Below are 23060 nucleotides of genomic sequence, written 5' to 3' on the forward strand. Positions count from 1 at the left end.
AACGAATCATTTCTGTTTTCTCTAGCTAAAAGTGCTGAGCCTATGCAGGTCACGTGGAAAATGAACAATGAACGAGATCTGATCTGTATCCGGCAGATGAACGAGTCGTTCACCTCCCGACCGTGTCTTCCAGTCAATGAACGATCCGGCAGATGAACGAGTTGTTCACCTCCCGACCGTGTCTTCGGGTCAATGAACGATCCGGAGGTGAACGATTCGTTCATCTGCCGGATACAGATCTTCGGATCAATGATTCGTTCATCTGCCGGATACGGATCTTTGGATCATTTTTCACGTGACCTGCATAGGCTCAGTACTGGTAGCTAGAGGAAACAGAAATGATTCATTTTCCGACTCGGTCTTCGGATACGGATCTTTGGATCATTTCCCACGTGACCTGCATTCAACGAATCATTTCTGTTTCCTTGGCTGAGCCTATGCAAGTCCCGATGCGTGGCCACGAGAAAATGAACGAATCTTTTTTGGAGAGGACTCGTTACTCTCGAGTCCTTGTAAGGATTCGTTCAAAATGAACGAATCGTTCACGAACGACACATCACTAGAACGTTGACGTTTCCTGACGATTGAAGGAGAAAGAGAGCTAGTGCACTGTCAAAGTCAAGCGGTAGTATCAACAAATTCACAATAATGGATCGGTTTTTGATACCCAAAATTCCACGAGTAGAAGAATGATGTGACGTTGAAGAAGAAGAAATGCAAGGGGTATCTGAATCTGATTTAGAAGAAGATGAACGTCGTGGTCAAAGAGATCAACCCTACACCTCTACTGAGGGTGCTAGTGTCGTGTCTAAAATATACACACACGCGGTCCCATTTAAGCAGGAGTCGAACAGCAGATGGCGAATTCTTCAGCAGGGTTTATTGCAGATCTTAAACCACAATAAGAGAAAGTCCTAGGAATATTTCTGTCTGCCTAGCGTCGCGCGCTGCCATTTAAATCTCTTCTGACTCTCCCACTTCAGCCATGACTGGCTGCCCCTGTAACCAACCAAATCATTAACCTCTAACCCAGGGGTTCTCAAACTTTTGCAAGCTGGGCCCCCCCAAAGCTGGTTAGGGGTAGTTGGGGCCCCCCCGCCGCCGGCCGCCCGCCGCCACCGCCCTCAACTACACCACCATATATAGATAGATAGATAGATAGCATATTGTTATTGATAGGCCTGACATGTCAAGGTTAGGCTTTTGTTATTGTTAGGCCCATACAGACAATTATTATTACTATTTATAATTATTATTGTTATTATTATTATCAGTAGTAGCAGGCCTATTAGTAGGCTATTAATATTAGCAGCTATATGAGCCTGCATGCTTTCTTATTATAATAATCATCATTATTATCACCATCTTTGTATTATTATTATCATAATTATAATATGTGTTTTTATTGCTATCATTAGGATACTGTTGTTATTATTATGGGCCAATTGTGATCTTTACAAAAAAAAATCTTACAGGTCTGTCAATGTGAGACATGAGCCTGCTTTGCCTTGCAAAGGTCCTCAAATCTTGGGGCAATGTTTGACAAACATATCCTCAGGTCATCCTTGATCTGTGCGCGGTTGCGGTATTTAGTTTTAAGCGCAGTCAGTTTTGAAAAGCCTGCCTCACACAAATATGTTGACGCGAAAAGGAGGAGCATTTTTGAGGCTATGTCGGAAAGCTGAGGGTATTCCGGCATCATTGCTACCCAGAATGACGAAAGAGAAGAGGTGGTAAACAGATGTTTAAGTCTACTGTCACTCTTCAGCTCAATTAGCTGCTCTTGCATGTCTATTGACAGCTCGTCTGCTGAGCAGATAAATGGATCCCGAACCCAGGCGAATGAACGGTAGTCCTCTTTGAAATAGGACCCAAACTGATTCTTCAGCGCTGAAAGGTGATCAGCAGCTGATTGGAGGAGAGAGGAGAAATCAGTGCCACGTGCATCGGCAATGAAGTCTGCAAGGCTGGGAAACATGTCGCAGTTTCCAGAACTGATGCGGCCATGCCAGAGAGCAATTTTTTGTGTGAAGGCATTCACTCTATCAACGAGGAGCAGAACGTTAGATTGGCGGCCTTGCAAAGACAGGTTTAGGCCATTCAGCCGGTCAAAAATATCCACCAAATAGGAGAGAGAGGCAAGCCACATGGTATCATCCAGGTGCTTCGCCAGATCTGTTTGACTTTCGGTCAAAAACAACTTTACCTCCTCTCGCAACTCATACAGCCGTTGTAACACCCGCCCCCTGGAGAGCCAGCGAACTTCAGTGTGCAGCAACAACTGTTCGTGCCCTGACCCCATCTCCTGGCAGAGCACCCCAAACAAACGGGAGTTAAGTGGACGAGCCTTAATATGATTAATAATTTTCACGGCCTGATGAAGCACTGACTCGAACAGCGGTGGCATTTTCTTGGCAGCAAGTGCCTCGCGATGGACCATGCAGTGTGTCCATTGCACAAGTGGAGCAACTTGCTGGACGCGAGCTACGAGGCCACGCTCATGCCCTGTCATCGACCGCGCTCCATCTGTGCAGAGGCCAATACACTTTCCCCAGCCCAAACCACTTTCTTGGATAAACGAGTCAAGGACATTAAATATTGCCTCCCCGGTTGTACGGGTCTGAAGAGGCCGGCAAAACAGGATGTCCTCCTCAATTTCCTTTTCCCGCACATACCTGACGTAAGTGAGAAGCTGGGCCTGTCCAGCAATGTCAGTGGATTCGTCCAGCTGCAGTGCATAGTAAGGACTGATTTTAATGTATTCAATTAGCTGCTCTTTTATATCACTGGACATTTCTGATATTCGGCGTGATACAGTGTCATTTGACATGGGTATTGCGCTGAGTTTAGCAGCCGCACTGTCACCCATCATTATTCTACACATGTCTTGCGCGGCCGGCAAAATCAGTGTTTCAGCAATTGTATGGGGTTTGCCAAGCTTAGCAATCCTATGAGCAACTACATACGATGCCTCCAGACACTGCTTGGAGACAGTGCTATGCTTGGATATGGTGGTTTTTTGTTGCTGGAGGCCATCACGCTTACGTTTAAAGAAGTCTACAGGCTTCTCTTTAAACTCAGGGTGTTTGGTGTCGAGGTGCCTTTTTAATTTGCATGGCTTCATGCTGTCATTTGCTAGCACCTCGGCACACAAAACACACTGAGGACATTGCTCAGTCGTGCCAGTGGCAGTAAAACCAAACTGCAAATAGCTCTCATCATATTTGCGAAGCTTTGGCTTCTTCGCAACTGGCGCATCGGTTGCCTGACTTTTACGAATCAGAAACTTATCCATAGCTGTTTGCTGATACAGTGTCTGTGAAGTTAATAAAGTTCTGATTTCAACGTCGTGGTCTTGTGAGTGTGTTTGTATGTGTGACTGTGCTAGCTAGGCAACGGTTCCTAATAAAACGAACTGTACACAATACAGACAGGGACAGCACAGGGTAATATTCAAGTGCTATTGTTTTATGTGTTGCAACACGGTGGATGATCAAAAAAATGTAAAGGTAGGTGTTAAGGATAAAAGGGCTAGCTGCAGTTGTAAGAAGTTAGCTAGCTAGATTGCTAGCTATCAGGCTACGAGCTTTTTAAAAAGACTGGAGCAAATTGCTCCTTAGAATAAGCTAGGAATAAACCTACGGCACAAGTGCAGTAAGGTATAACTAGAATAAGCTACGAATAAACCTACGGCACAAGTGCAGTAAGGTATAACTAAAGTATAAAGGAAGGAGTGAGTCTTTAAAAAGACTGTTTATAAAGCAATGAATTTGAATTATTAAGCAAACAAGCGAAATCGCACAAAGTCTGGAGAGTAGTCTCAACGAGGGTGACCGCTTACCATGCCTATGGTTACTTTTATACTCGGAAGCATAGTTGCAACTCGCGTTCAAATGATAACACTCCGTTTTGATTGGTGGATCAGGAACGAAACAGTATTTGATTTGTTTGTGTCAGTCCAGCCCCTTGCGCCCCCCACTTTGAGAACCACTGCTCTAACCTGACTCCATCCAATCAGAAAGCTTAAAATGTGTATCATGACCCATCCTCTACCCGGTGGGCCAAACCCCTTTTCTAACATCGTGTTTAGAGTGTATCTGATCCTCAAACTAATTAAAGTAATTATCTGACCTTCCTCCTGAATCATATTAAAATATCCCACATATTCCCCCCTTTGTGTCCATATGGACACACTAAACCATATTTTCATGACTTTATCAAATACACACTATCAATCTACCATATGATGAAACAAGTACATTTGAACTCCTATACATCAAAACCCAGTTTTAGCATTATTTTAAACAGTCCATCCACTTCATCTAACTCAATATTAATACCCCTATACAATACAACAGTCTCACTAGGGTTGTCCTAGATGAGCATACAGTAATGTTTACAGAACATACTAAATGTAATACAACCAGAATTCTGTTGTGTATGCAGTGTCGTGCGTTTCGTTCAGTCTCCATTTACATGGATAAACTTACACTGCAAATTCTTCTATTCTTGCCAAGATTAAAAATCTTAGATCTGGAAATGTATCTTGTTTTTAGATTAATTTGCTAGTTATCAGTTCTAGGTTGGTTACGTATTCTTAAATGTTCACACCAATATGTCTTTTATGCCTTAATAAGTCAGGAAATCTTAAATCTAGGTAATTTACTTTTAAAATAAGATAAAATATCTCAAACATCAATTCACCTTACATTTTCTCCATAAAACTCAATTCATTTCAAGATTAAATGACACACACTTGCTTGATTTAAGAGTGACTGCATAATTTGGTCAGGAAAGACACTTTTATTCAACAAAAAACATGCTCAACCTCAAAGGGAGAATCGCCATAAACAAAATGTGCCTACTCAGTGACAACTGGTTATTTATACATAATGATGAGTGCAATGACTTCAGTTAGAACTCATGATGGGCCAGGACCATTTCTATTTGCAATGATGTCACTAAGATTATATTTTATTGGCACAAACACACTTTCTTTGAACGTAACAGAAAAATATGAAGTGTAATCAATAAGCTTGTGCGCTAGTTCTGTTGCCTGAGCAAGAACAGGAAGTGTCACTTTATATGCCATCAAATCCTTGTCAAAATGTAATGTTTCATAGCGCATCGTTTCAAAAGCAACAAAAGATTAATCTACAATTAAGATGTCCTTCACCAATCCAAACACGGGTAAAGTATCTTCCACATCTGAGACAATCATAGACTTCCCACTGATGTATTTATTTCCATTGAGGATGATCCATTTCACCGAAACAATTGATCCTGTGATGTCCATGCCCAAAAAATCTCTAAATTTAGCCTTAATATAATGTGTGTCTGTCACCTCCGAGACAGGCCCCAATTCTTTCTCATTTGCAAAAATGGGATGTTCAACGCCAATGTCATTCTGACAACACTCAAGAAATTGATTATGTTTTGCAAGTGACATGCAAACATTTTTAAAATTTAACGTTGAAGCCCACTGCTTAAAATAACTGTGCTTTGCTTCAAATCGCATGCACATACTTCTTGTCAAAGGACCAAGGGCTTTGATTTGACTCGGTAGATGCAACATGTAATGTTGCTTAGGTATTACATTACTCTCAGGGAAAAGATGTTTGAATTGATACAAGTGTTCCTCTATCATAATTTTGAGCTGTGATATCATTTGTAACGAGATAACTGGAGCAAGTACTATCTGTACTATCTCAATCAACTTATTAATAAACCTGACATACTCACTGTCCACATCATGCAGAAGAAAAGGTAGTATTTTCAAAAGTATAAACATTTGCCCACAAGACTGTTTCAATTTGTTATCATTAGCTGCCAAAGTGCTGACACTAATAGGGCAAGGCTTATCACGTATATCAAGGGGTGAGTAAGGAAAACTCTGAAGGGCTGAATTGAAGGCATCTAATTCTAATTCTCCTGACAGAATACGTTTTTTTAACACAAGCTTAATTTCCATTGGAGCTACACCCTCGAAAATGACATGCATTATGTCCTGAGGAGTTTGATTGATTAGGTCAAATGCAGGAAAATCCACTAGTCTGCTTCTTCTGTTAATTCCATAAGTGGTTCTGAGGGAGGCCTTCAAATTATCTGTGCTAGCTTTGTCTATTTCAAGGCACTGCCTACAATGATTCTCCAAAGTTCTTCGGACAAACTCATTTTCGTCAAAACATGTTTGCATATCCTCAAAAGTGCATTCACAGTGTCTGCACTTGCTATAGGCAAAGCCAACACCTTCTTTGAACCCCGCAAGCTCATGTTGGGCAAGGGTGTCTCCACACACAGCTATCACAGCACCATGCAAGTCCATGTCACCATTTGATGTTTCAATTTTAACACCATTATAGAGCAAATCCACATCTTTCAGAATTCTTTGTAAAACAACATCGACACCCCACTGTGAAACATCCTCAGCTTTTGCAATAGCTAGGAGTCATATTGCTGCTAACTTAGACCTAAATTTTGGATCAATGTTACCTAAGGTGTAATAAACCATTAACAATTTATTTGGATGGGCATAAGAACCTAAGGGGTTGCATATTTGGATGTCATCTGTATACAGAATGATTTGTAATGCATTAGGCCTTACAGAATACAATGGATGAGTTGTGAAAATTTGCCCATCAGTAAAGTCATATGAGAATCCCTCTGTGCTTTTCTGTGGTACACTATTCAACATAGTGAAGATTCTCGAATTTGAGAGAAGCTGTTTTAAGCTTTCAATTAGCGGCACATAGTAAAAGCATTTGTTTCTTATGGCCATAACTTTTGAACTGCCTTGCTTGACCCAACAAATTTTACGAGAGACTGTGACTTCCTCTGGACTGACTGGACTGAAAAGTTCTGAAATAGTTCTATTCTGTCTGTACGCAGTAGTGGAGAAGGGGTCTACGAAAGTATCAAAGGTAGCCAGTGCATCCTCTTGAAGTTGAGTAGATGTCCCTGGGTGTTCTTCAAACACTTTTCTCACTCTGTTCCTCAATGTATCCAGGAGAGTGGCTTGGTATTGCTGCACCCCCGCAACAATGTTGTTGACGGTCCTCTGTGAAAAGTTTTAAGTTAAAGTCATTACAAGGGATGACCATGACCATTTTATCCAATTAACTATTGTTCTGACATCTGGAAATGCTTACCTGTGATAAGTGGCATTGCTCCCGAACACTTAGTGCAAAAGCTGCTGCAGATCTGGCAATGTCAGGCCTGGTTACAGAACTGGTTGGAACTGCAGCTTCTTCCTGATCAATCACAAATACCAAGACTTAGGTTAGGCTAGTGACCATTTGTAGTTCCATACAAATTGAATTCTAAATTTAAATCCCACTTAACAAGTCATTTTTTATATAAAACTACTCAAAGTGAAAATTGAAATAGGCTATATTGTATGGCCTATATTATGCTGCCTAATTGAAATAAATTTAGATCCAATACAATTTATCAATGAATATCAAATTAATATAACCTAACAGCCTCTTAGGCTACATATCACATTTCTTCCGCACATAGATAAGATAACCAAACAGGCTACAAACCGCACTCCAAAGTAGCTCACCCCTATCATGATCTTCGCAAATTAAAAAAATGCCTAAAGTGCAAACTCACTGCATTGCATGATTGGTCCTCAGGCAGCTCTGGTGGTTCCTGTGTTCCAAGTTCGAGAGGACGGTCAGGTAATGATGATTCCACAGAGTTGTCAAAGGAAGGAGTCGCAGAATCGGCAAATATCGATACACCGAAGTTTTCTAATAGAGCTGGTGATGTGGGTGTCGCTCTCCATCCAATTGGTGGACATCCAGATGTAACATACAGAGGATGCGTTCGCTTCAGGTGGCGAAAAAATGAGTTGAAAACTCTAAACTCTTGCTCACAGCCATCAATTCCACAGAAAACCCAAAAATCTGCACTACGACCATGTGTGACATTAATGTGGCTGAGAAGAAGCTTTAATCTAAAAGCAACAAAAACGATACAGATCATACAACGCCACATGTCTTCAAATGAATGCTACCTTCTTCTTCTTCTTCTTCTTCTTTTGGCTACCCTGTTGCCTGTTTTGGACTTGTTTGGACTCCTGATTGGTTAACCTAATGGCTATTGGACGAAACAATTTATATTACATATAAAACAAGTATTACGCATACGTCGTAATTATAAACAATTGTCAAGATTCTGTGGCAAAAAAAAAATATTTAATAATATAATATAATTAAATTAAATTAAATTAAATAATAATTTCCGATCTCTTCTGAGCCTGCTGCTCCCCTAACCGTCCGTTACATCTAAATGACGTCAGTGATAAGAGTTTTTGGCGCCTTTCAGACTACCAGACACTACGCAGGAGCATTTGAACAGAACAAGACAACTCCAACTGGGTGCAATTTAAACGTAAGTGTAACGCTGCTTTATCGTGCAAAATTGCATGTTTTAGGATAATGTTGTTTCCATCTACCCTAATTAGTCAAGGATTTGCTGTAATAGAAGCCTCGTTACTGGCTAGCTACCCTAACATGCTAGCCAACCAGATGTGCTTACCATGCTAATGGTAGCTAATTTGCTTACCATGTAGCTAGCTATCATATCTAACTTGAGGTAAACCCTACATGTGGGCAACCCTAAACTTTTTGACTGTCCATTTGTTGGAACAGGAATATTCAACGCTGGATAACTACCATTGAGCAGCTGATGCAGCATGGATGACTTGGATGACACCACACGTTTTGTGTTACAAGGTAAAAAAAATATATATTTTTAGACGAGGTATTAGTGGTTTGTGCTAATCCAACTGAGTGAAGACGAGTCTTGAATGTGGGCTAGGCTAGCAAGGTGAAGGAGAGTGCAGTATGAAACCTACGGAAACTATTTCTCAGAAGCTGATATAGGAGCAAAGTATGTGGTTACTTGTGTTGTTTTGCTAGAACTCTCAAAGTTTGTAGGTAATTTATGTTGGCCGTTTCCTGTCGCTGTGCCTAACCGAATTGAATTTGAATTTATTCAAAGCCGTCTTATTTGCTAGCTGACACTTAGCTGGGTGGACTCTAGGGCATGGGTCGGCAACAGGCGGCCCGCGGGCAAATTGTGGCCCGCCAGTTCATTTTTTGAGCCCGTCAAATTATTCCGATCGTAGCAGTTTTTTTTAAAGAGACAGTTTTTATACTACAACATTAATTCATGAAATAATACCCCGCTAATGGTTAGATTAACATTTTACTTTTATTTTGAAACCGGAAACTGGGTTTCCTGTCATTGACTTTTCTGAAGTTTTTTATCGCTACATCTCACTACTGACAGATCGCCTGAGGAGAAACAGTGTGTTTTACAGTTATGGCTAGTAATCCTAAACGCCCGCGTCTATTCTCACTGGATGAGACAGTATTTATGTGCACCAACGATGACGAGCCACCACGTTTGGATGACAGACCATGTTGATGTCAAATTTCAAAAACGTATTAGAAATAGTAATATTATCTAGCATCCTCCTGTTTGTTCTGGCAAGGCAACCCTCTCGTAACGTCTTCGTATGGCTGTCACAGAGAAGTGTCGGTTGGTTTATAACTAGCATCTCTGAATTGACATCGGTAGATCAATGAAATTTAAATGGATCGTAAACCCATGACACTTTTATTGGGGGACTTTTGAAGGACGTTCAATAAAGCGAATTTTAACGTTACCTCACTCATAGAAATGACAAGTCACTTTGTTACTACAAAGCAAGCACCGGTGTACGTCAGTGAGAGCTGTTTTTGCGCACCAATAATGACAACGTGGGTAATCGGCTGTGTTTTCTGTTTGTGGAAGTCAGAAAAAACGTCTTTTAAAATTTGTATCGTCATCTCGTTTTGTAAGACTATTTTGCCAGCTAACCTGCTAGCTAGCTACCTTGTCTGAGGTAATGTTAGTCGATAGCGTGCTATTGAGTGCACCAGCCTCATCACTCCTTAAATTGAAGAGACATAGCCTGATCATTGACATTGTACCCTTTGCAAACCACAACAAATTTGTTGCAGATGAGACACATGGGCTTTCCATTAGTGAAGCCGGGTAAGATGAAGGCAAAGTTTAATAGGCTCTGTTGTCGTTGTCAACTTTCCTCTTCAGACCTTTTGACAAAGACATTGTATGCTAATTTCTCTCTGCACGCTATTTTCCCAAACAATAAACATTGTAAGGAGGTGCGTCAACCAACTATTTCGAAATAAAAGTAGTCTAAGATGGACTCTAAGCAGTAACCTAGGTCTAATTAGGAGGCTCAATGTTGAAAAAACTTCGTCATTGCTATTATTCACAATAGGCAAGGCTATATTGACAGGGGGTTAAGACAGAGTTCGTTAAAATAATTAAATTATTCAAACAGACAACCAATGGGCTCATTCACATGGTTTATTATCATTAGTTATTTGTAGTAGACCTATCCATTCTCCATGTAGGCCTAGTTGTTGCGAGTGCACCTATCGCAGCGTCTTAAAATGCAGTAACCCAGACTTTGGCCCGCCACCTAGTGGCGAGGAAAAATACTGGCCCGCGGCCCAAGTTACTTGCCGACCCCTGCTCTAGGGTCTTTCGCGGCACCAAGTCATGGACAATGTATGAATCTAATCATCCCCAATACTATGTGCACTTGTCACACAAAGTACTTATCTCTTCATATAAGTTGTAGCATTAAATATAAGCTATAAATTAGTTACATCTGGGGGTGAACCAATTAAAGGAGAAGCATGACATGATCTATCAATTAAATATTCATTATTATACGGCTCTTCACAATGTTCCAAAAAGTTCCGTTGATTTGAATGGGCCACCCGAACGTCCGCAGGTCCGATATGTAAGCGGTACTGTATTGTCCTGAGGTCATTATCGTTGTTTCGTCCTGAAGGGATTTATTTTAGGATAATGACCAACGGACGCTTATTATGGGCTTACTTGCCAAAAACGATAGAAGACATTCCTCCAAAATACCTCTCTTTAATGATTTAGTTGCCGTTTCGTGATTTCTGCTAAAAAAAAATAGTTCTTCAAGCAAATATAACTTTTAAGTTTCAGGTGTTGCGTAGCAACCCATTACTTGCTGACTTCAAATTACAATGAGTCTGTTACGTTAAATAACTGGACTACTTGCGAATGATATGAAAGATGTGAATTAAAAGCACAAAACCCGTTGCCAATGACAGCGGTCAATATCTTTTCGCAGCGGTCAATATCAAGAAATACTCACCTGCGAACGTTAGGATGGCCCATTCAAATCAACGGTACTTTTTGGAACATTTGCTACACACCAACTGAAACTTAAAAGTTCTATTTGCGTGTAACATACAGTATAAATCCATGGACAATATATTTAAGTAAGGGATAATGTATTGTCCGCAGGTCATTATCCAAAAATAAATCCCTTCAGGACGAAACAACATCGCTCCGCTGCGCGTCAGGGTGCTGTTCGCCCCGTCTGGATTTATTTTTGGATAATGACCTGCGGACAATACATTATCCCTTACTTAAATATATTGTGTTATGTTACAATCAATAGCTTTTGCAGGAATGGGGTTCAAAACTCAGATTTCATCTTCAGAGTAGGGCTAGTCAAATTCGGCATACTGGACCATTTTATCAGCCTGTTCCTTAAAAATGCATCATGAATGCATGTTTCGCAGACCTCTGAGGTTACATTCAGGGCTTTTTTTTTTTTTTTTACTTTGGCTACTGGGTGGTGCCAATTTCATGCACATTCAATGAGTACTATAGGCCTATTTGGCAGTTGGCAGAGTAATGATGTGATTTGTATGTGAAGTTGCTGTGAAATGAAAGTGCATTGGAAAAAAAATGAAATCATGGTTTGATGTGAAGCTGTGTAAGGTCTGTGTTCTGTCCGTGTTTAATTTCTGCGTTTGTCTCCCTTGTGTTGTCACATGTTTGTTCCCTTGTCTTGTCCTCGTGCTTCCTTGTTCCCGCCATGTGCTTTCCTATGTTTGTTTGTCTATGCCATGTGCCCTCTTGTTGTTGTCCGTGTCTCCACCCCTCACCTGTTCCCAATCTCCCGGTTTGTTTGTATTATTGGTTTCACCTGTGTCCTGTTAATTCCCCTTGTTTAGTCCACCTGTGTCTTTGTCTGCCCCGCCTTGATTGTTCTCACCTGTCCCTCGTTATCTGTTGCCTGTGTGTATATATAGTCCTTGTTTTCTTGTTTCTCGTGGCGTCTTCGTAAATTGTTGTTACCTGGTATGTTCCTTGTTTTTTCCGCTGTTCCTTGTGTTCCTAGCGATTAGCGCTTCCTCCTGGTTAATGTGATTACTCGTGCTTCTGACCTCTGCCTGTACTACGACTATTCTCCTGCCTTTTCCTTGTTTGGATTGTTTGCCACTCTTGGACTGCCTACCTGTGTACCGAACCCGGCTAGTAAAATGTTTAACCCTTTCAACCTACCCCTGTGCTGAGTCGTGCATTTGAGTCCTTCACATCACCCACCATTCGTAACAAGCTGATTATGTTTCTTGTAATTTTAAAGCTGCCGAGGTTGATGAAGGGATTTTGAAAACCCTCAGTCGGGATGATCTGCTGGATCTTTTTCCTGGACCACAGCACTTTATGAGAAGAAAGAAGTTGTGGGATGGCATTCATCCAAAGGTAAATGTCCACATGCATAGCTAGAGAAAGCCTGATTGTTCAAAATCACACAGCTGTTCGTAGGAAGATTGACAAAAGTTTGGTACAGCATAGACCTAATGGTGGATCGGCTGCTAGGTCTAATCCTAACCTATAACTTGTACTTCAAGTTTAACACATATGGGTTGATACAATTCCTTATTAGGGTGTTCCTGTAATATAGTTTTGACCCATTGGGGCAGAATGATGTCACTGAGAATCCCAATTAAGAAAAAAAAAATGGCATAGAAATGCCCTACTTAGAAGGTGGTTACAGCCCAAAATGTGACATTTTTATTCGTTAAATAAAATTTTGTTGATGGAAACACTGGTATTTCTTAGTTTCGTCACCTGCCATGTATATAATGATGTTACTAACTGTTTTTCTGACTTGACACCACACAGAAACCTCAAATTTGATTTAATTCCCAATTGCAGGTACAGAGTGAGAATGCAATGGATGAAGCTGTCAACCAGCCATCCACAAGTGTCATGTTGCCAAGCCAGCCCCAAACCTCCACCCCCAAAAGAATTCAACCGAAAACCATGAAAATGCCGGATCCTCCCGAGTATGTGGTATACTCAGACTCCGAACTAGACATGGTCAGAAGCCAGTATTTTGAACTGCTCCGCAGTGGGAAAGAAAGACAGTGTAAGATGTCTAGAGAACTGCTTTGCCGACTGATAAGGAACACCGTAACGAGCATGGTGGCTATCCTCCGTGCCAGTTGTTCAGGTCAAGAACAGATGTACCCTTCAAAAAATGAAATCCAGGCAATGGCACAGAAGATTATAGATTATTACCCTATGCTGCGCGACTCGTCAGATATGCCTTATGTAAGTGCTTTTTCTCTTTCAACTAATGTACTGGGGTTTGGCTGGGAAAGGCGGAGTAATGACTCAAACATTTCTTTCCCACAGCTGACTGTATACTCTAAAATGTACAAGCGTGTGCAAAACATCAAGTCCCCAAGAAAAAGGCAAGGCCGAATGCCATAACGGGGGGTACAGAAGAGGTCACTCTTTGAACCGAGTCCAGAAGATGAGAGTGAACTTTCAACTCCTTCAACCGATGTGTCATTAGCTTCAACTATATTACTGCCTGAGAGCGATGATGAGCTCAGTCCAGGTATGCCAATGCAGAAGTAAATGAGTGCTAAAATATTCCACCACAGTAAGATTTTGTTTATGAAGAGCTGTTATCATGAACTCATCTTATGTTTAGGAAAGCCATTCTAGGGGTGTGCATGTATGACATGATTGGCGTCCTTATATTTGATCTTTTCTCTGGTGTTTTCTCTATGTTTAGACCAGGACAGCCGCAAAACCCAAGCAAGGCACTATAAGACCTTAAGTACCATGTACAGCAGACCTAACTCCAAGCCGAACCAATGTGATGTTGCTCAGATTTTGAATTTGGAGTTTGAGGCCAGACGGGCCTTCATCGATTCCGACGCAATAAGGAAAGAAGACAGGGCCGCCAAGGTCATGGATGCGTATCCATGTTTTAAAGATCCTAGACATGTGAGTCATTTGCACCCTTTATCTTTTAGCAAACACTTTTTTCCAAAGCAACATCCTTAGGGCCAGCGTCAGAGCATCTCTGTCCAATTGCCTTGCTCGAGGTCACAAAGGTGGCAGCTGAAATTAAAGGTGCAGTCTTGATGGTTATTTCCTTGTTAGCCCTTCTCCGTTCGAACCACAGTAGGCCGCAACATGAACACTGTTTTCGTTTCAACCCGCTCCACAGGCGCGCATCTACACAATCTTTAGCTCATAAAAAAGAACGAGTCGTGCTTAGCTACCAAAAAAAAGTTCGTCGCTGACTTTCCAGTCAATTTTTGGTGCGTCTATGTTTTATGCCGAACTAGTTTCTTCAGAGCGCACAAGGATCTTGGTCGCGAGTGCTGGCACTTTTCGACACGTGATCGTTCTACACCAATGAGGTAGCTGCTTTTTGTCAACAGAATGGCAAGATGGCGGCTCCCGTGGTTAGATTCAACGTTACCGATAAAGAGGAAAACACCCGAACATCCTCAAAAGTGGGCTAAATGGGTTCTAAATAGTGCTGTATACATAGCCGCGTCCCATAAGAACAATGAGGCAAATATACGATAATGTTATGCTTATGTTAAGTCATTTAGATCAAGTTTGACATACCTGGGAATACACCTTACTGACGATCTAACATGGACTGTGAACACCCAGCACACACTGAAGAAATCAAGGCAAAGACTGTACTTCCTACGTCAGCTGAGGAAGTTCATAGCATCAGCACCCATCAGCTGTGTGTCCTGACAGCATCATCACTTGGTATGGGAACTGTACAGCCTGTGACTGCAGTGCCGCATCATCAGAGCACCTCTCCCTATTCTGCAGGAGACCTACAAGAGAAGACTACATACCAGGGCCCAAAGTATTGTAAAGGACTCCTAACATCCTGACCATGGACTTTTCAAAACACTGAGGTCAGGCAAACGTCTCTGCTGCTACAAGACCAGAACAGAGAGACTGAGGAGGAGCTTCTTTCCTCAAGCATTCCGTATCCTGAACACACACAATGACTACATGCTTTACGTTAGTATTTCTATGTATGTGACAAATAAACCTCCTTCCTTGTATCAATAAAAGGCAGTAATTGTACTTATACCAATGACCATTTGTTCGTTCGTTCGTTCATTCATTCATTCATTCTTCCACAAATGAAAACAACACTGATGAACCATAAAAACAATCTTTATGAAAAATATGAAATATGATATATAAAACTGTACAAAACTAAATAAGAAATAACAGATTAAGGACACTCAGTCCTCACTGTCAGTGTCAGGAGAGTTATCTTCCAGTTCCTCAGTTTCTTTTGTGTTGGCACAATTACAGCAACGACATAAGTCTGTAACACAGTCCTGCAGAAAAACAGGAACATCTTCCTGTCTCACAGGCACCTTTGCAGCCGCAGTGTATCACATGCAAACCACTGTCAGGGGCCGGATTTCTGGTCATCCAGGTGCAAGGTCCCATCCTCTATTTGCCAACCACATTCAGCAGGTGATGGAGCACTTATATTTTGTTTGCTGATGACACCTTGGTAATGTCAATGATACGTGTCCTGTTGCCAGTCCCTGTGAAAACATATAAACTGCATGGGAAATCTGTCTACACACTTACAGCAATGACTGCCACATCAGTGTCAGAGCTCTTGATAATGACAGCTTTATGCTCCCGTGCAGCATGTTGTGCATGTAAAAACAACAACAGGTCTTCAACAACACGAACAGACTGTACACTCTCCTTAACAGTCACACAGTGACATTGATTTGTATGTGCGATGTACAAGCAGAGGTTTTTGCCCACTATTGTAAGGTCTGCATTTTTCCATGCAACATACAGGAATTCGGCAAGTGCTTCCTTATTTGTTCCTTCTGAGAGAAACTTTTTCCATTGGGTTGGGGTCCTCTGATCCGGGTCTAAGATTTGTATGCGTTGTGACCCTGCATCAGCTCTACGTGACCGTTCTAGGTTTTTGATACTGATGGGGGAAATCACGAGTCAGCCTCTTCTTCAACATATCCTGTCTGCAACACAACAAAACAGTGACAATTAAGAGTCACAGGAGTATCATGAAAAGCAGAGAGTGGTGGAGGTGGTACAAGACATAACAGGCTAGAACCTATCTGCCATACAGCACATTTAACACCAAAGATGCCCAAGAAAGGCACACAACATCACTAACCACACCACACGCACACACGCACGCACGCACACACACACACACACACACACACACACACACACACACACACACACACACACACACACACACACACACACACCAGCTATTCTCCTTGTTGCCAACTGGTACATGTCTGTGCAAACAGCAAGACTTAAAAACAGTTTCTCAGGCCTGTCACACACATGTTGTGTAAAGCTGGACTTGCACATGACAAATAATAAGACTTGAGAGAACCTATCTGCCATACAGCACATTTAACACCAAAGATGCCCAAGAAAGGCACACAACATCACTAACCACACCACACGCACGCACACACACACGCACGCACGCACACGCGCACACGCACACACGCACACACACACACACACACACCAGCTATTCTCCTTGTTGCCAACTGGTACATGTCTGTGCAAACAGCAAGACTTAAAAACAGTTTCTCAGGCCTGTCACACACATGTTGTGTAAAGCTGGACTTGCACATGACAAATAATAAGACTTGAGAGAAAAATGCATTGCAGTTACCTGTAGTTTGAAGCATCAAGGCCTTCATTGGCTTTCACCAGTTCAATTAAGGCCTTCCTCAGCTGGCCCATGCATCCTCGGGAATATTTTCAAACTCCACATCAACACAGTGTTTGAAGTTCTCAGCCATGTCTCGAGACTCACCCTCCAACCCGAGCCACGTTTGTAGGCTTGTCCTGTATGTATTCCATCGTGTAGTGGTGAAATAATGTACCTCCTCGTGCTTGACTGAAGTAATATGCATAAAACAATGTTTGTTTTTTGATTTATTAAGACATTCCGGTGTATTTTCTTCGTCTTCCGTACTGCACGACGAAGGCATGGTGGACGCCATCTTGCAACTCTGTTGACAAAAAGCAGCTACCTTATTGGTGTAGCATGATCACGTGTCGTAAAGTGCCAGCACTCGCGACCAAGATCCTTGTGCGCTCTGAAGAAACTAGTTCGGCATAAAACATAGACGCACCAAAAATTGACTGGAAAGTCAGCGACGAACTTTTTTTTGGTAGCTAAGCACGACTCGTTCTTTTTTATGAGCTAAAGATTGTGTAGATGCGCGCCTGTGGAGCGGGATTCGTTTTCTAAAGGACTTTTCGTGGTTCATGTTGCGGCCTACAGTGCAATCACCAACTTAGTAAATCTACTGAAGCCCAATTTTGTCTTGTAGGCAATCGATGAGCTTGGGCGTATCTTGGGTGGCACCAACAAAAGATACATCGATGAGACCAAGAACAGATGGGAAAACTTCTGTGCCAATGTGCAGTTATATGGTCTGTGGAAGAAGGTCCTAAAAAAACCCTTTCCTATTGATACGTATGGAGGTATGTTCTGTATTGTAATTTGTCAGGTCCTAATCCTACTTCTGTCTGCATGTGTACGATGCATCTGGCATACTGCAAATCCCAATGTCTCTTCCATTCTATTCTCTTCAAATGGGAACAGTTGAACCCAAGGCTCATGCCAGGTCTTTACAGATTTATCCCATATAATGGAAACATTTTGCTGTTCATCTGTGTCGTTAACTGAAGTAACTTCCATTTTGATTATTTGCTGTGTATTTATGAAGTAATAATGAAGTATTTCTAGGAAGTAGAGTATTATTGTAAGGTTCAATGCATATTGAGTTTTCTCCACTTCTGCTTCCACCCAGCGGAGTTTACCATTGCCCTTCTGCAATCACTACCCTCTCTCTTCCCATCACCAAAACTGCCACCAAAACGTCTTGGAAATGCCAGTGAGGCTCTCATCCATGTTCTCCAGGTGAGGATTATGTTGTGGTGTTCCACATTTTTCCCCTTGTTTTTACTCATATGAACTCCACATCCTGACATGTGTCACATTTGGTCAATTGTAGGGAAACGAGGATCCCAACAAATACCTGGAGACGCGTCCACTGTCGTCCCCAGTCCTTTTGTACGATGGCACTGTGTGCATTCTCGCCATTGGTGAGGTTCCTGTTAGCCCCCTGGAAAACGTATTCGATGGCATGATCACACTGATGGCGTACTACTATGCCTTTAATTTAACGTACCCAAAATGCATTGCAACACTTTTGTCTGTAATTCAGACAGAGGTTCTTTCTGATGAAATACATGAGAGTGATGCCACAAGGGTATATAAAAAGACTATGACTGAGTGGAAGGAATTTACTACGAAATAGCTCAGTTTCTCCCAGGGGGCTCCCAGGCCAAAAGAATGTCCTGTTTCTATCTTAATTGGTTGACTGTTTATTTTTTATTTTATTCAATTGCAATATACACTGGCCCTTAATTAAAGGTAGGTGTTCTACCTTTTAATTAAGGGCCAGTGTATATTGCAATTGAATAAAATAGTCAACCAATAAGGATAGAAACAGGACATTCTTTTGGCTGATAATCCTTTGTTCCTTATCTTACATGTTACACACTGACAGATGTCCTGTTTCTATCTTATTTGGTTGAATGTATATGCATCTCTGAACGTACTTCTTTTATTCAATGCAATGTACCTGAATTAAAGCAAGAACACGTTGGCTGATAATCCTTGTTTGTGGTTCCTTATTATACAGCACAATCTTGCATGTTTCAGTACGACCCTGTGACGTTACTTGTGTGGAAATGAATGCTTTGGTCTGCTGTCTGGAACACATGCTCGTGCCCTCTCTTCCTTGATTACCGCCTACTTATTTAAATATGAGGCAACTGGTTTATGTTCTTCTCTCAGTTTTAATGAGTTTGAATTAATGATATTCTTATATTAAGTATCTAACTGTTTGTTGCTCTGACACAGGAAGACTAATAATAAGTACTTTTATCTAGAATTTAGCATGTATGAACTTATTTCCAGCCCATGAACACTAATCAGAGACTGGTTATAGGCACTTTTATCTAGAATTTAGCATTTATGAACTTACTTCCAGCACATGAACACTAATCAGAGACTGGTTATAAGCACTTTTATCTAGAATTTAGCATTTATGAACTTACTTCCAGCACATGAACACTAATCAGAGACTGGTTATAAGCACTTTTATTTAGAATTTAGCATTTATGAACTTACTTCCAGCACATGAACACTAATCCGAGACTGGTTATAAGCACTTTTATCTAGAATTTAGCATTTATGAACTTACTTCCAGCACATGAACACTAATCAGAGACTGGTTATAAGCACTTTTATCTAGAATTTAGCATTTATGAACTTATTTCCAGCCCATAAACACTAATCAGAGACTTATTTCAAGTACTCTTATCTAGAATTTAGCATCTATGAACTTACTTCCAGGACATGAACACTAATCAGAGACTGCTTGATTCTAGACTAGAGCTAGCTTATTTTAAGATAACTTGTCAAGTAAAATTATCTTGCTGCATGGACAGATAATTTCACTACTTTTGAATCATTTTTTGCTAGATATAAGTGTTTATATCTAAAATTGGGGCCAACCTTTTTTGCAGTGTAGGTGTAACAATATCAGTATCCATATTCTGGTGTTCCTTTACTCCCGATATGCCATGTCCCTATCCCCACAGGTGGGAGCAAAAACCTTCTTATTTTAAGGTGAAAACTGAACCCACTGCCCTGTCCTGTACAGCGACACCTGCATTCCGCAGACTGCGAAAGGCGACCATGCACATCTTCTTTTTCATCAGTTTCTGAATGCAGTGTTGTGTAAAATATAAAGAAACATACAACAATACAATACATACAAACATACAGAAACCCAAACATTAAGACAAACAAAACAAGCAATATAAATATAAACAATACAGAACCAACAAATATAAACAATCAACCAACAAATATAAACAATACAGATCCAGTTATGTATGCAATGTTATGCAAGTGGTACAGTCCTAATATGTATGAATGTTCTGCGTGCTGTTGTAGAATTGTTATGGATGTCCCACAACAAACATCTTCTTATAAGTTCCACTGATGAGGTCCTCCATCTGAGTCTGCCGGAAAGCCTCCTCTGACCATGTTCCATCAGTTTCCTTCCCCCAAGGGTAGACACATCCATCCACTGCAGCATGTCCATGACCTTGGCAGCCCTTCACCCAGGTCGAGCTGCTACATCTGAATGGTCCCCACTCCAACTCAGCTCGCTTGAATTGTGGTAGTCCCACCACCTAGTGGTCCTGCAAAACAGTTAATACGATACAACACACTTAACCCCTTCACCTCTCAGCCCTATTGGCTAGAGATTCTTTTGTTTTAAGAACCTTAACCCATCACCAGTCTCCCGACTGGACCAGTCCATAAGCTTCCACCTGTGTATATATAATTCCAAAGATTAAAAACAATCTATACACATAATTTTCACATATTTCCTAGGCATACTTCCAAAGTGTGTAGTACGATATCCAGAGATTGCATTCCATAATTTCCCACATATGTCTTAATGTTATACTAAAATAATTCCCCAAATGCTTGATTAAAACAAATATTCCCACATACAACATATACTTACCTTTAAGTTTGTGCTGAAGTCTGCTTCAGCAACTCCCCTTCGGCACACTCACACACCTTTTCCTTCCATGACATCCACACTTCCAGCTGCATTTCGTCTCCAATCACACCCATGATTGTATGCAGCTGACCCACCTTCAGTTCATCCATTCGTTCACTTTCCTCCAGTTGACTCCTGTGTCCCAGCGCATGACTGCTCTGTGCAGCGCTCCTGCCTCATGTAGACTTAAAGATTCAGTAGTTTACCTAGTTACCTTACATATAATTATAGACCATTTTCGTTTTCTCAATTAAGATTCTCTATTTCCCCTTACTTTAGCTCCTTAAATAAACTACCATCCATTCAGCTACATTCTCTTCCCCACAGCTCATGACACTTACCATCTCTTAGCTTCAGTCCTGTCCTCAGACATACCTTAACCCATCATATAAAACCCATCCATTACTATAATATCTATATTTCCCTTATCATATTTATACACTTATACCTTTCAGTATAACACATTCCAAATGGAACAATAAGATTCAGCGGCCAAATCCCTGGCATTCACTTATCTATTTCCCGCTGAGCTCAGGTACCAAGTTACCCTTCATTCCTGAGCCATAAAAAGATTAAAGAAGCATATCAGTGGGTATTACCTGTACCCACACCCCATAACATACCCCGAGGTTTGATCTCTACTCCTTTATTCCTCATTATAGATGCTACAAACATAGCGTTATGCAACATTTTATCCCAATTCTTCCCATAAATAGGGTGACCAAAACCCCATACATTTAATTTTCCTAATACCTCCCCCCTTACGCACTTAAAACTAAAAAGTGCGTGCAAATGGACAAGGCAGATAACATGTATAGAGTTGTCATGTGGCCACAATAACAGCTCAATAGTTTACCAAGCCTGCAGTTTACCCCTCTTTTAAATCAATTTGGTCTTATCCCATGAACTAATATCATCACATATGTACATAATATCATCTAAGTTTGGCTATAAATGAATTGCTGAAACACTATCTGACAGGAAACCCTGCACACGTGGCTTATCAAAGCATAAAGACTCACCCCCCTTAGTCATATGGTAGGCTCGAATCCTAAATCACCCCACTTACACCAGGATACATCACTAGTATATACCTCAAGTCATACCATTCCTTCCAAATACACAAATAAACCATCTTGTTCCTGCTGCTCCTCAGCCTGAACCACTTTTACTAATGTTTCCACCAAACCTGTAAGAGACACTTAAAAACCATGTTATTTTCACATATACTTTCAAGGAGTTAACACAAAACCCACACAGTTCCTTACATCAACCTTAAATATCACCCATCTAATTCCATTCTCAACCTGGCTTGCTTTCAGGTTCCACTGAAGCCTGCTCACGGCTCCCCTTCTCTCTGTCTCTCCTCTCATCTGTATGTGAAAACTAATAAGTGAAACATTACATATCCTACCCCTCTTTCTCCATCTCCAACTTCCCAATTTACCTCCTCATTCTTACTTTCCATGTACCTTCTTCAAACCACTTTCCTTCTGTCTATCCATTTTCCTATTCCCTCAATCTATAAATGCATATGTAATTACCCTATTTTTAATTTTATTTCAATAAATTATCTAATGTTTTAAACCCTAATTTATTCATTTAAATCCTTATCTATAGCCCATTCTAACTTTAACTTTTCTCACAATACCATACCTCCATATACCCCTTTTGCCTCCTGCTCTTTCTTATCAGTTAACCCCTTTGTCATATTAGTTACTTCCAAAACTCTCTTCTAAACCCCCGCTAGGCTCTATCAATCTCTTGTTTTCTCACTCTCTCCAATAAAATTTCTCTTAACCCTTTCCTGACGTCCTGTTGCTAAATAACCATACTTCTCACCTACCCCGCCTTTCCTTCCAACCCCAATACAGAGGGGGTTTCCTATGGGCTCAGTGCCCCACCTGGGCCAACAGTCTTATCACTTCTAACCCAAGGGCCTTTTGTGTATGAACCAGAAGGGGACGCAGGGGTCCTTTCTTCAACAACAGCTGTCCCAACCAGTGGTGGAATGTAACGAAGTATTTTTACTTCGTTACTGTACTTAAGTAAATTTTTACGTATCCGTACTTTACTTAAGTAAAAATAATAGTGCATACTTTTTACTTTTACTCCATTACATTTTTTAGCTATTATCTATACTTTTACTCCGCTACATTTCTACAATAT

General features: G+C 41.0%; 1 protein-coding gene across 1 annotated transcript; it reads left to right on the forward strand.

Moving 5' to 3' along the window:
* The first annotated feature begins 13852 nt into the window (after positions 1–13852).
* Positions 13853–18647, forward strand: LOC122129896. Its single transcript, XM_042704627.1, has 4 exons — positions 13853–14166; positions 17568–17721; positions 18051–18160; positions 18255–18647. Exons 1-4 carry the CDS (start codon positions 14002–14004, stop codon positions 18558–18560), a joined length of 735 nt encoding a protein of 244 aa, XP_042560561.1. The 5' UTR covers positions 13853–14001; the 3' UTR covers positions 18561–18647.
* Positions 18648–23060: the final 4413 nt, after the last annotated feature.

The sequence above is a fragment of the Clupea harengus genome, unplaced genomic scaffold (genome assembly GCF_900700415.2).
Source record: "Clupea harengus unplaced genomic scaffold, Ch_v2.0.2, whole genome shotgun sequence".
NCBI classification, from domain to species: Eukaryota; Metazoa; Chordata; class Actinopteri; order Clupeiformes; family Clupeidae; genus Clupea; species Clupea harengus.

Bases quoted from the DNA above. Each gene is read 5' to 3' on its own strand.
- LOC122129896 (XM_042704627.1), top strand. From the start codon at position 14,002: ATGTACAGCAGACCTAACTCCAAGCCGAACCAATGTGATGTTGCTCAG. The intron at 14,167-17,567 runs GTGAGTCATTTG...TTTGTCTTGTAG, and splicing joins GTTTTAAAGATCCTAGACAT to GCAATCGATGAGCTTGGGCG. The intron at 18,161-18,254 runs GTGAGGATTATG...GGTCAATTGTAG, and splicing joins CTCTCATCCATGTTCTCCAG to GGAAACGAGGATCCCAACAA.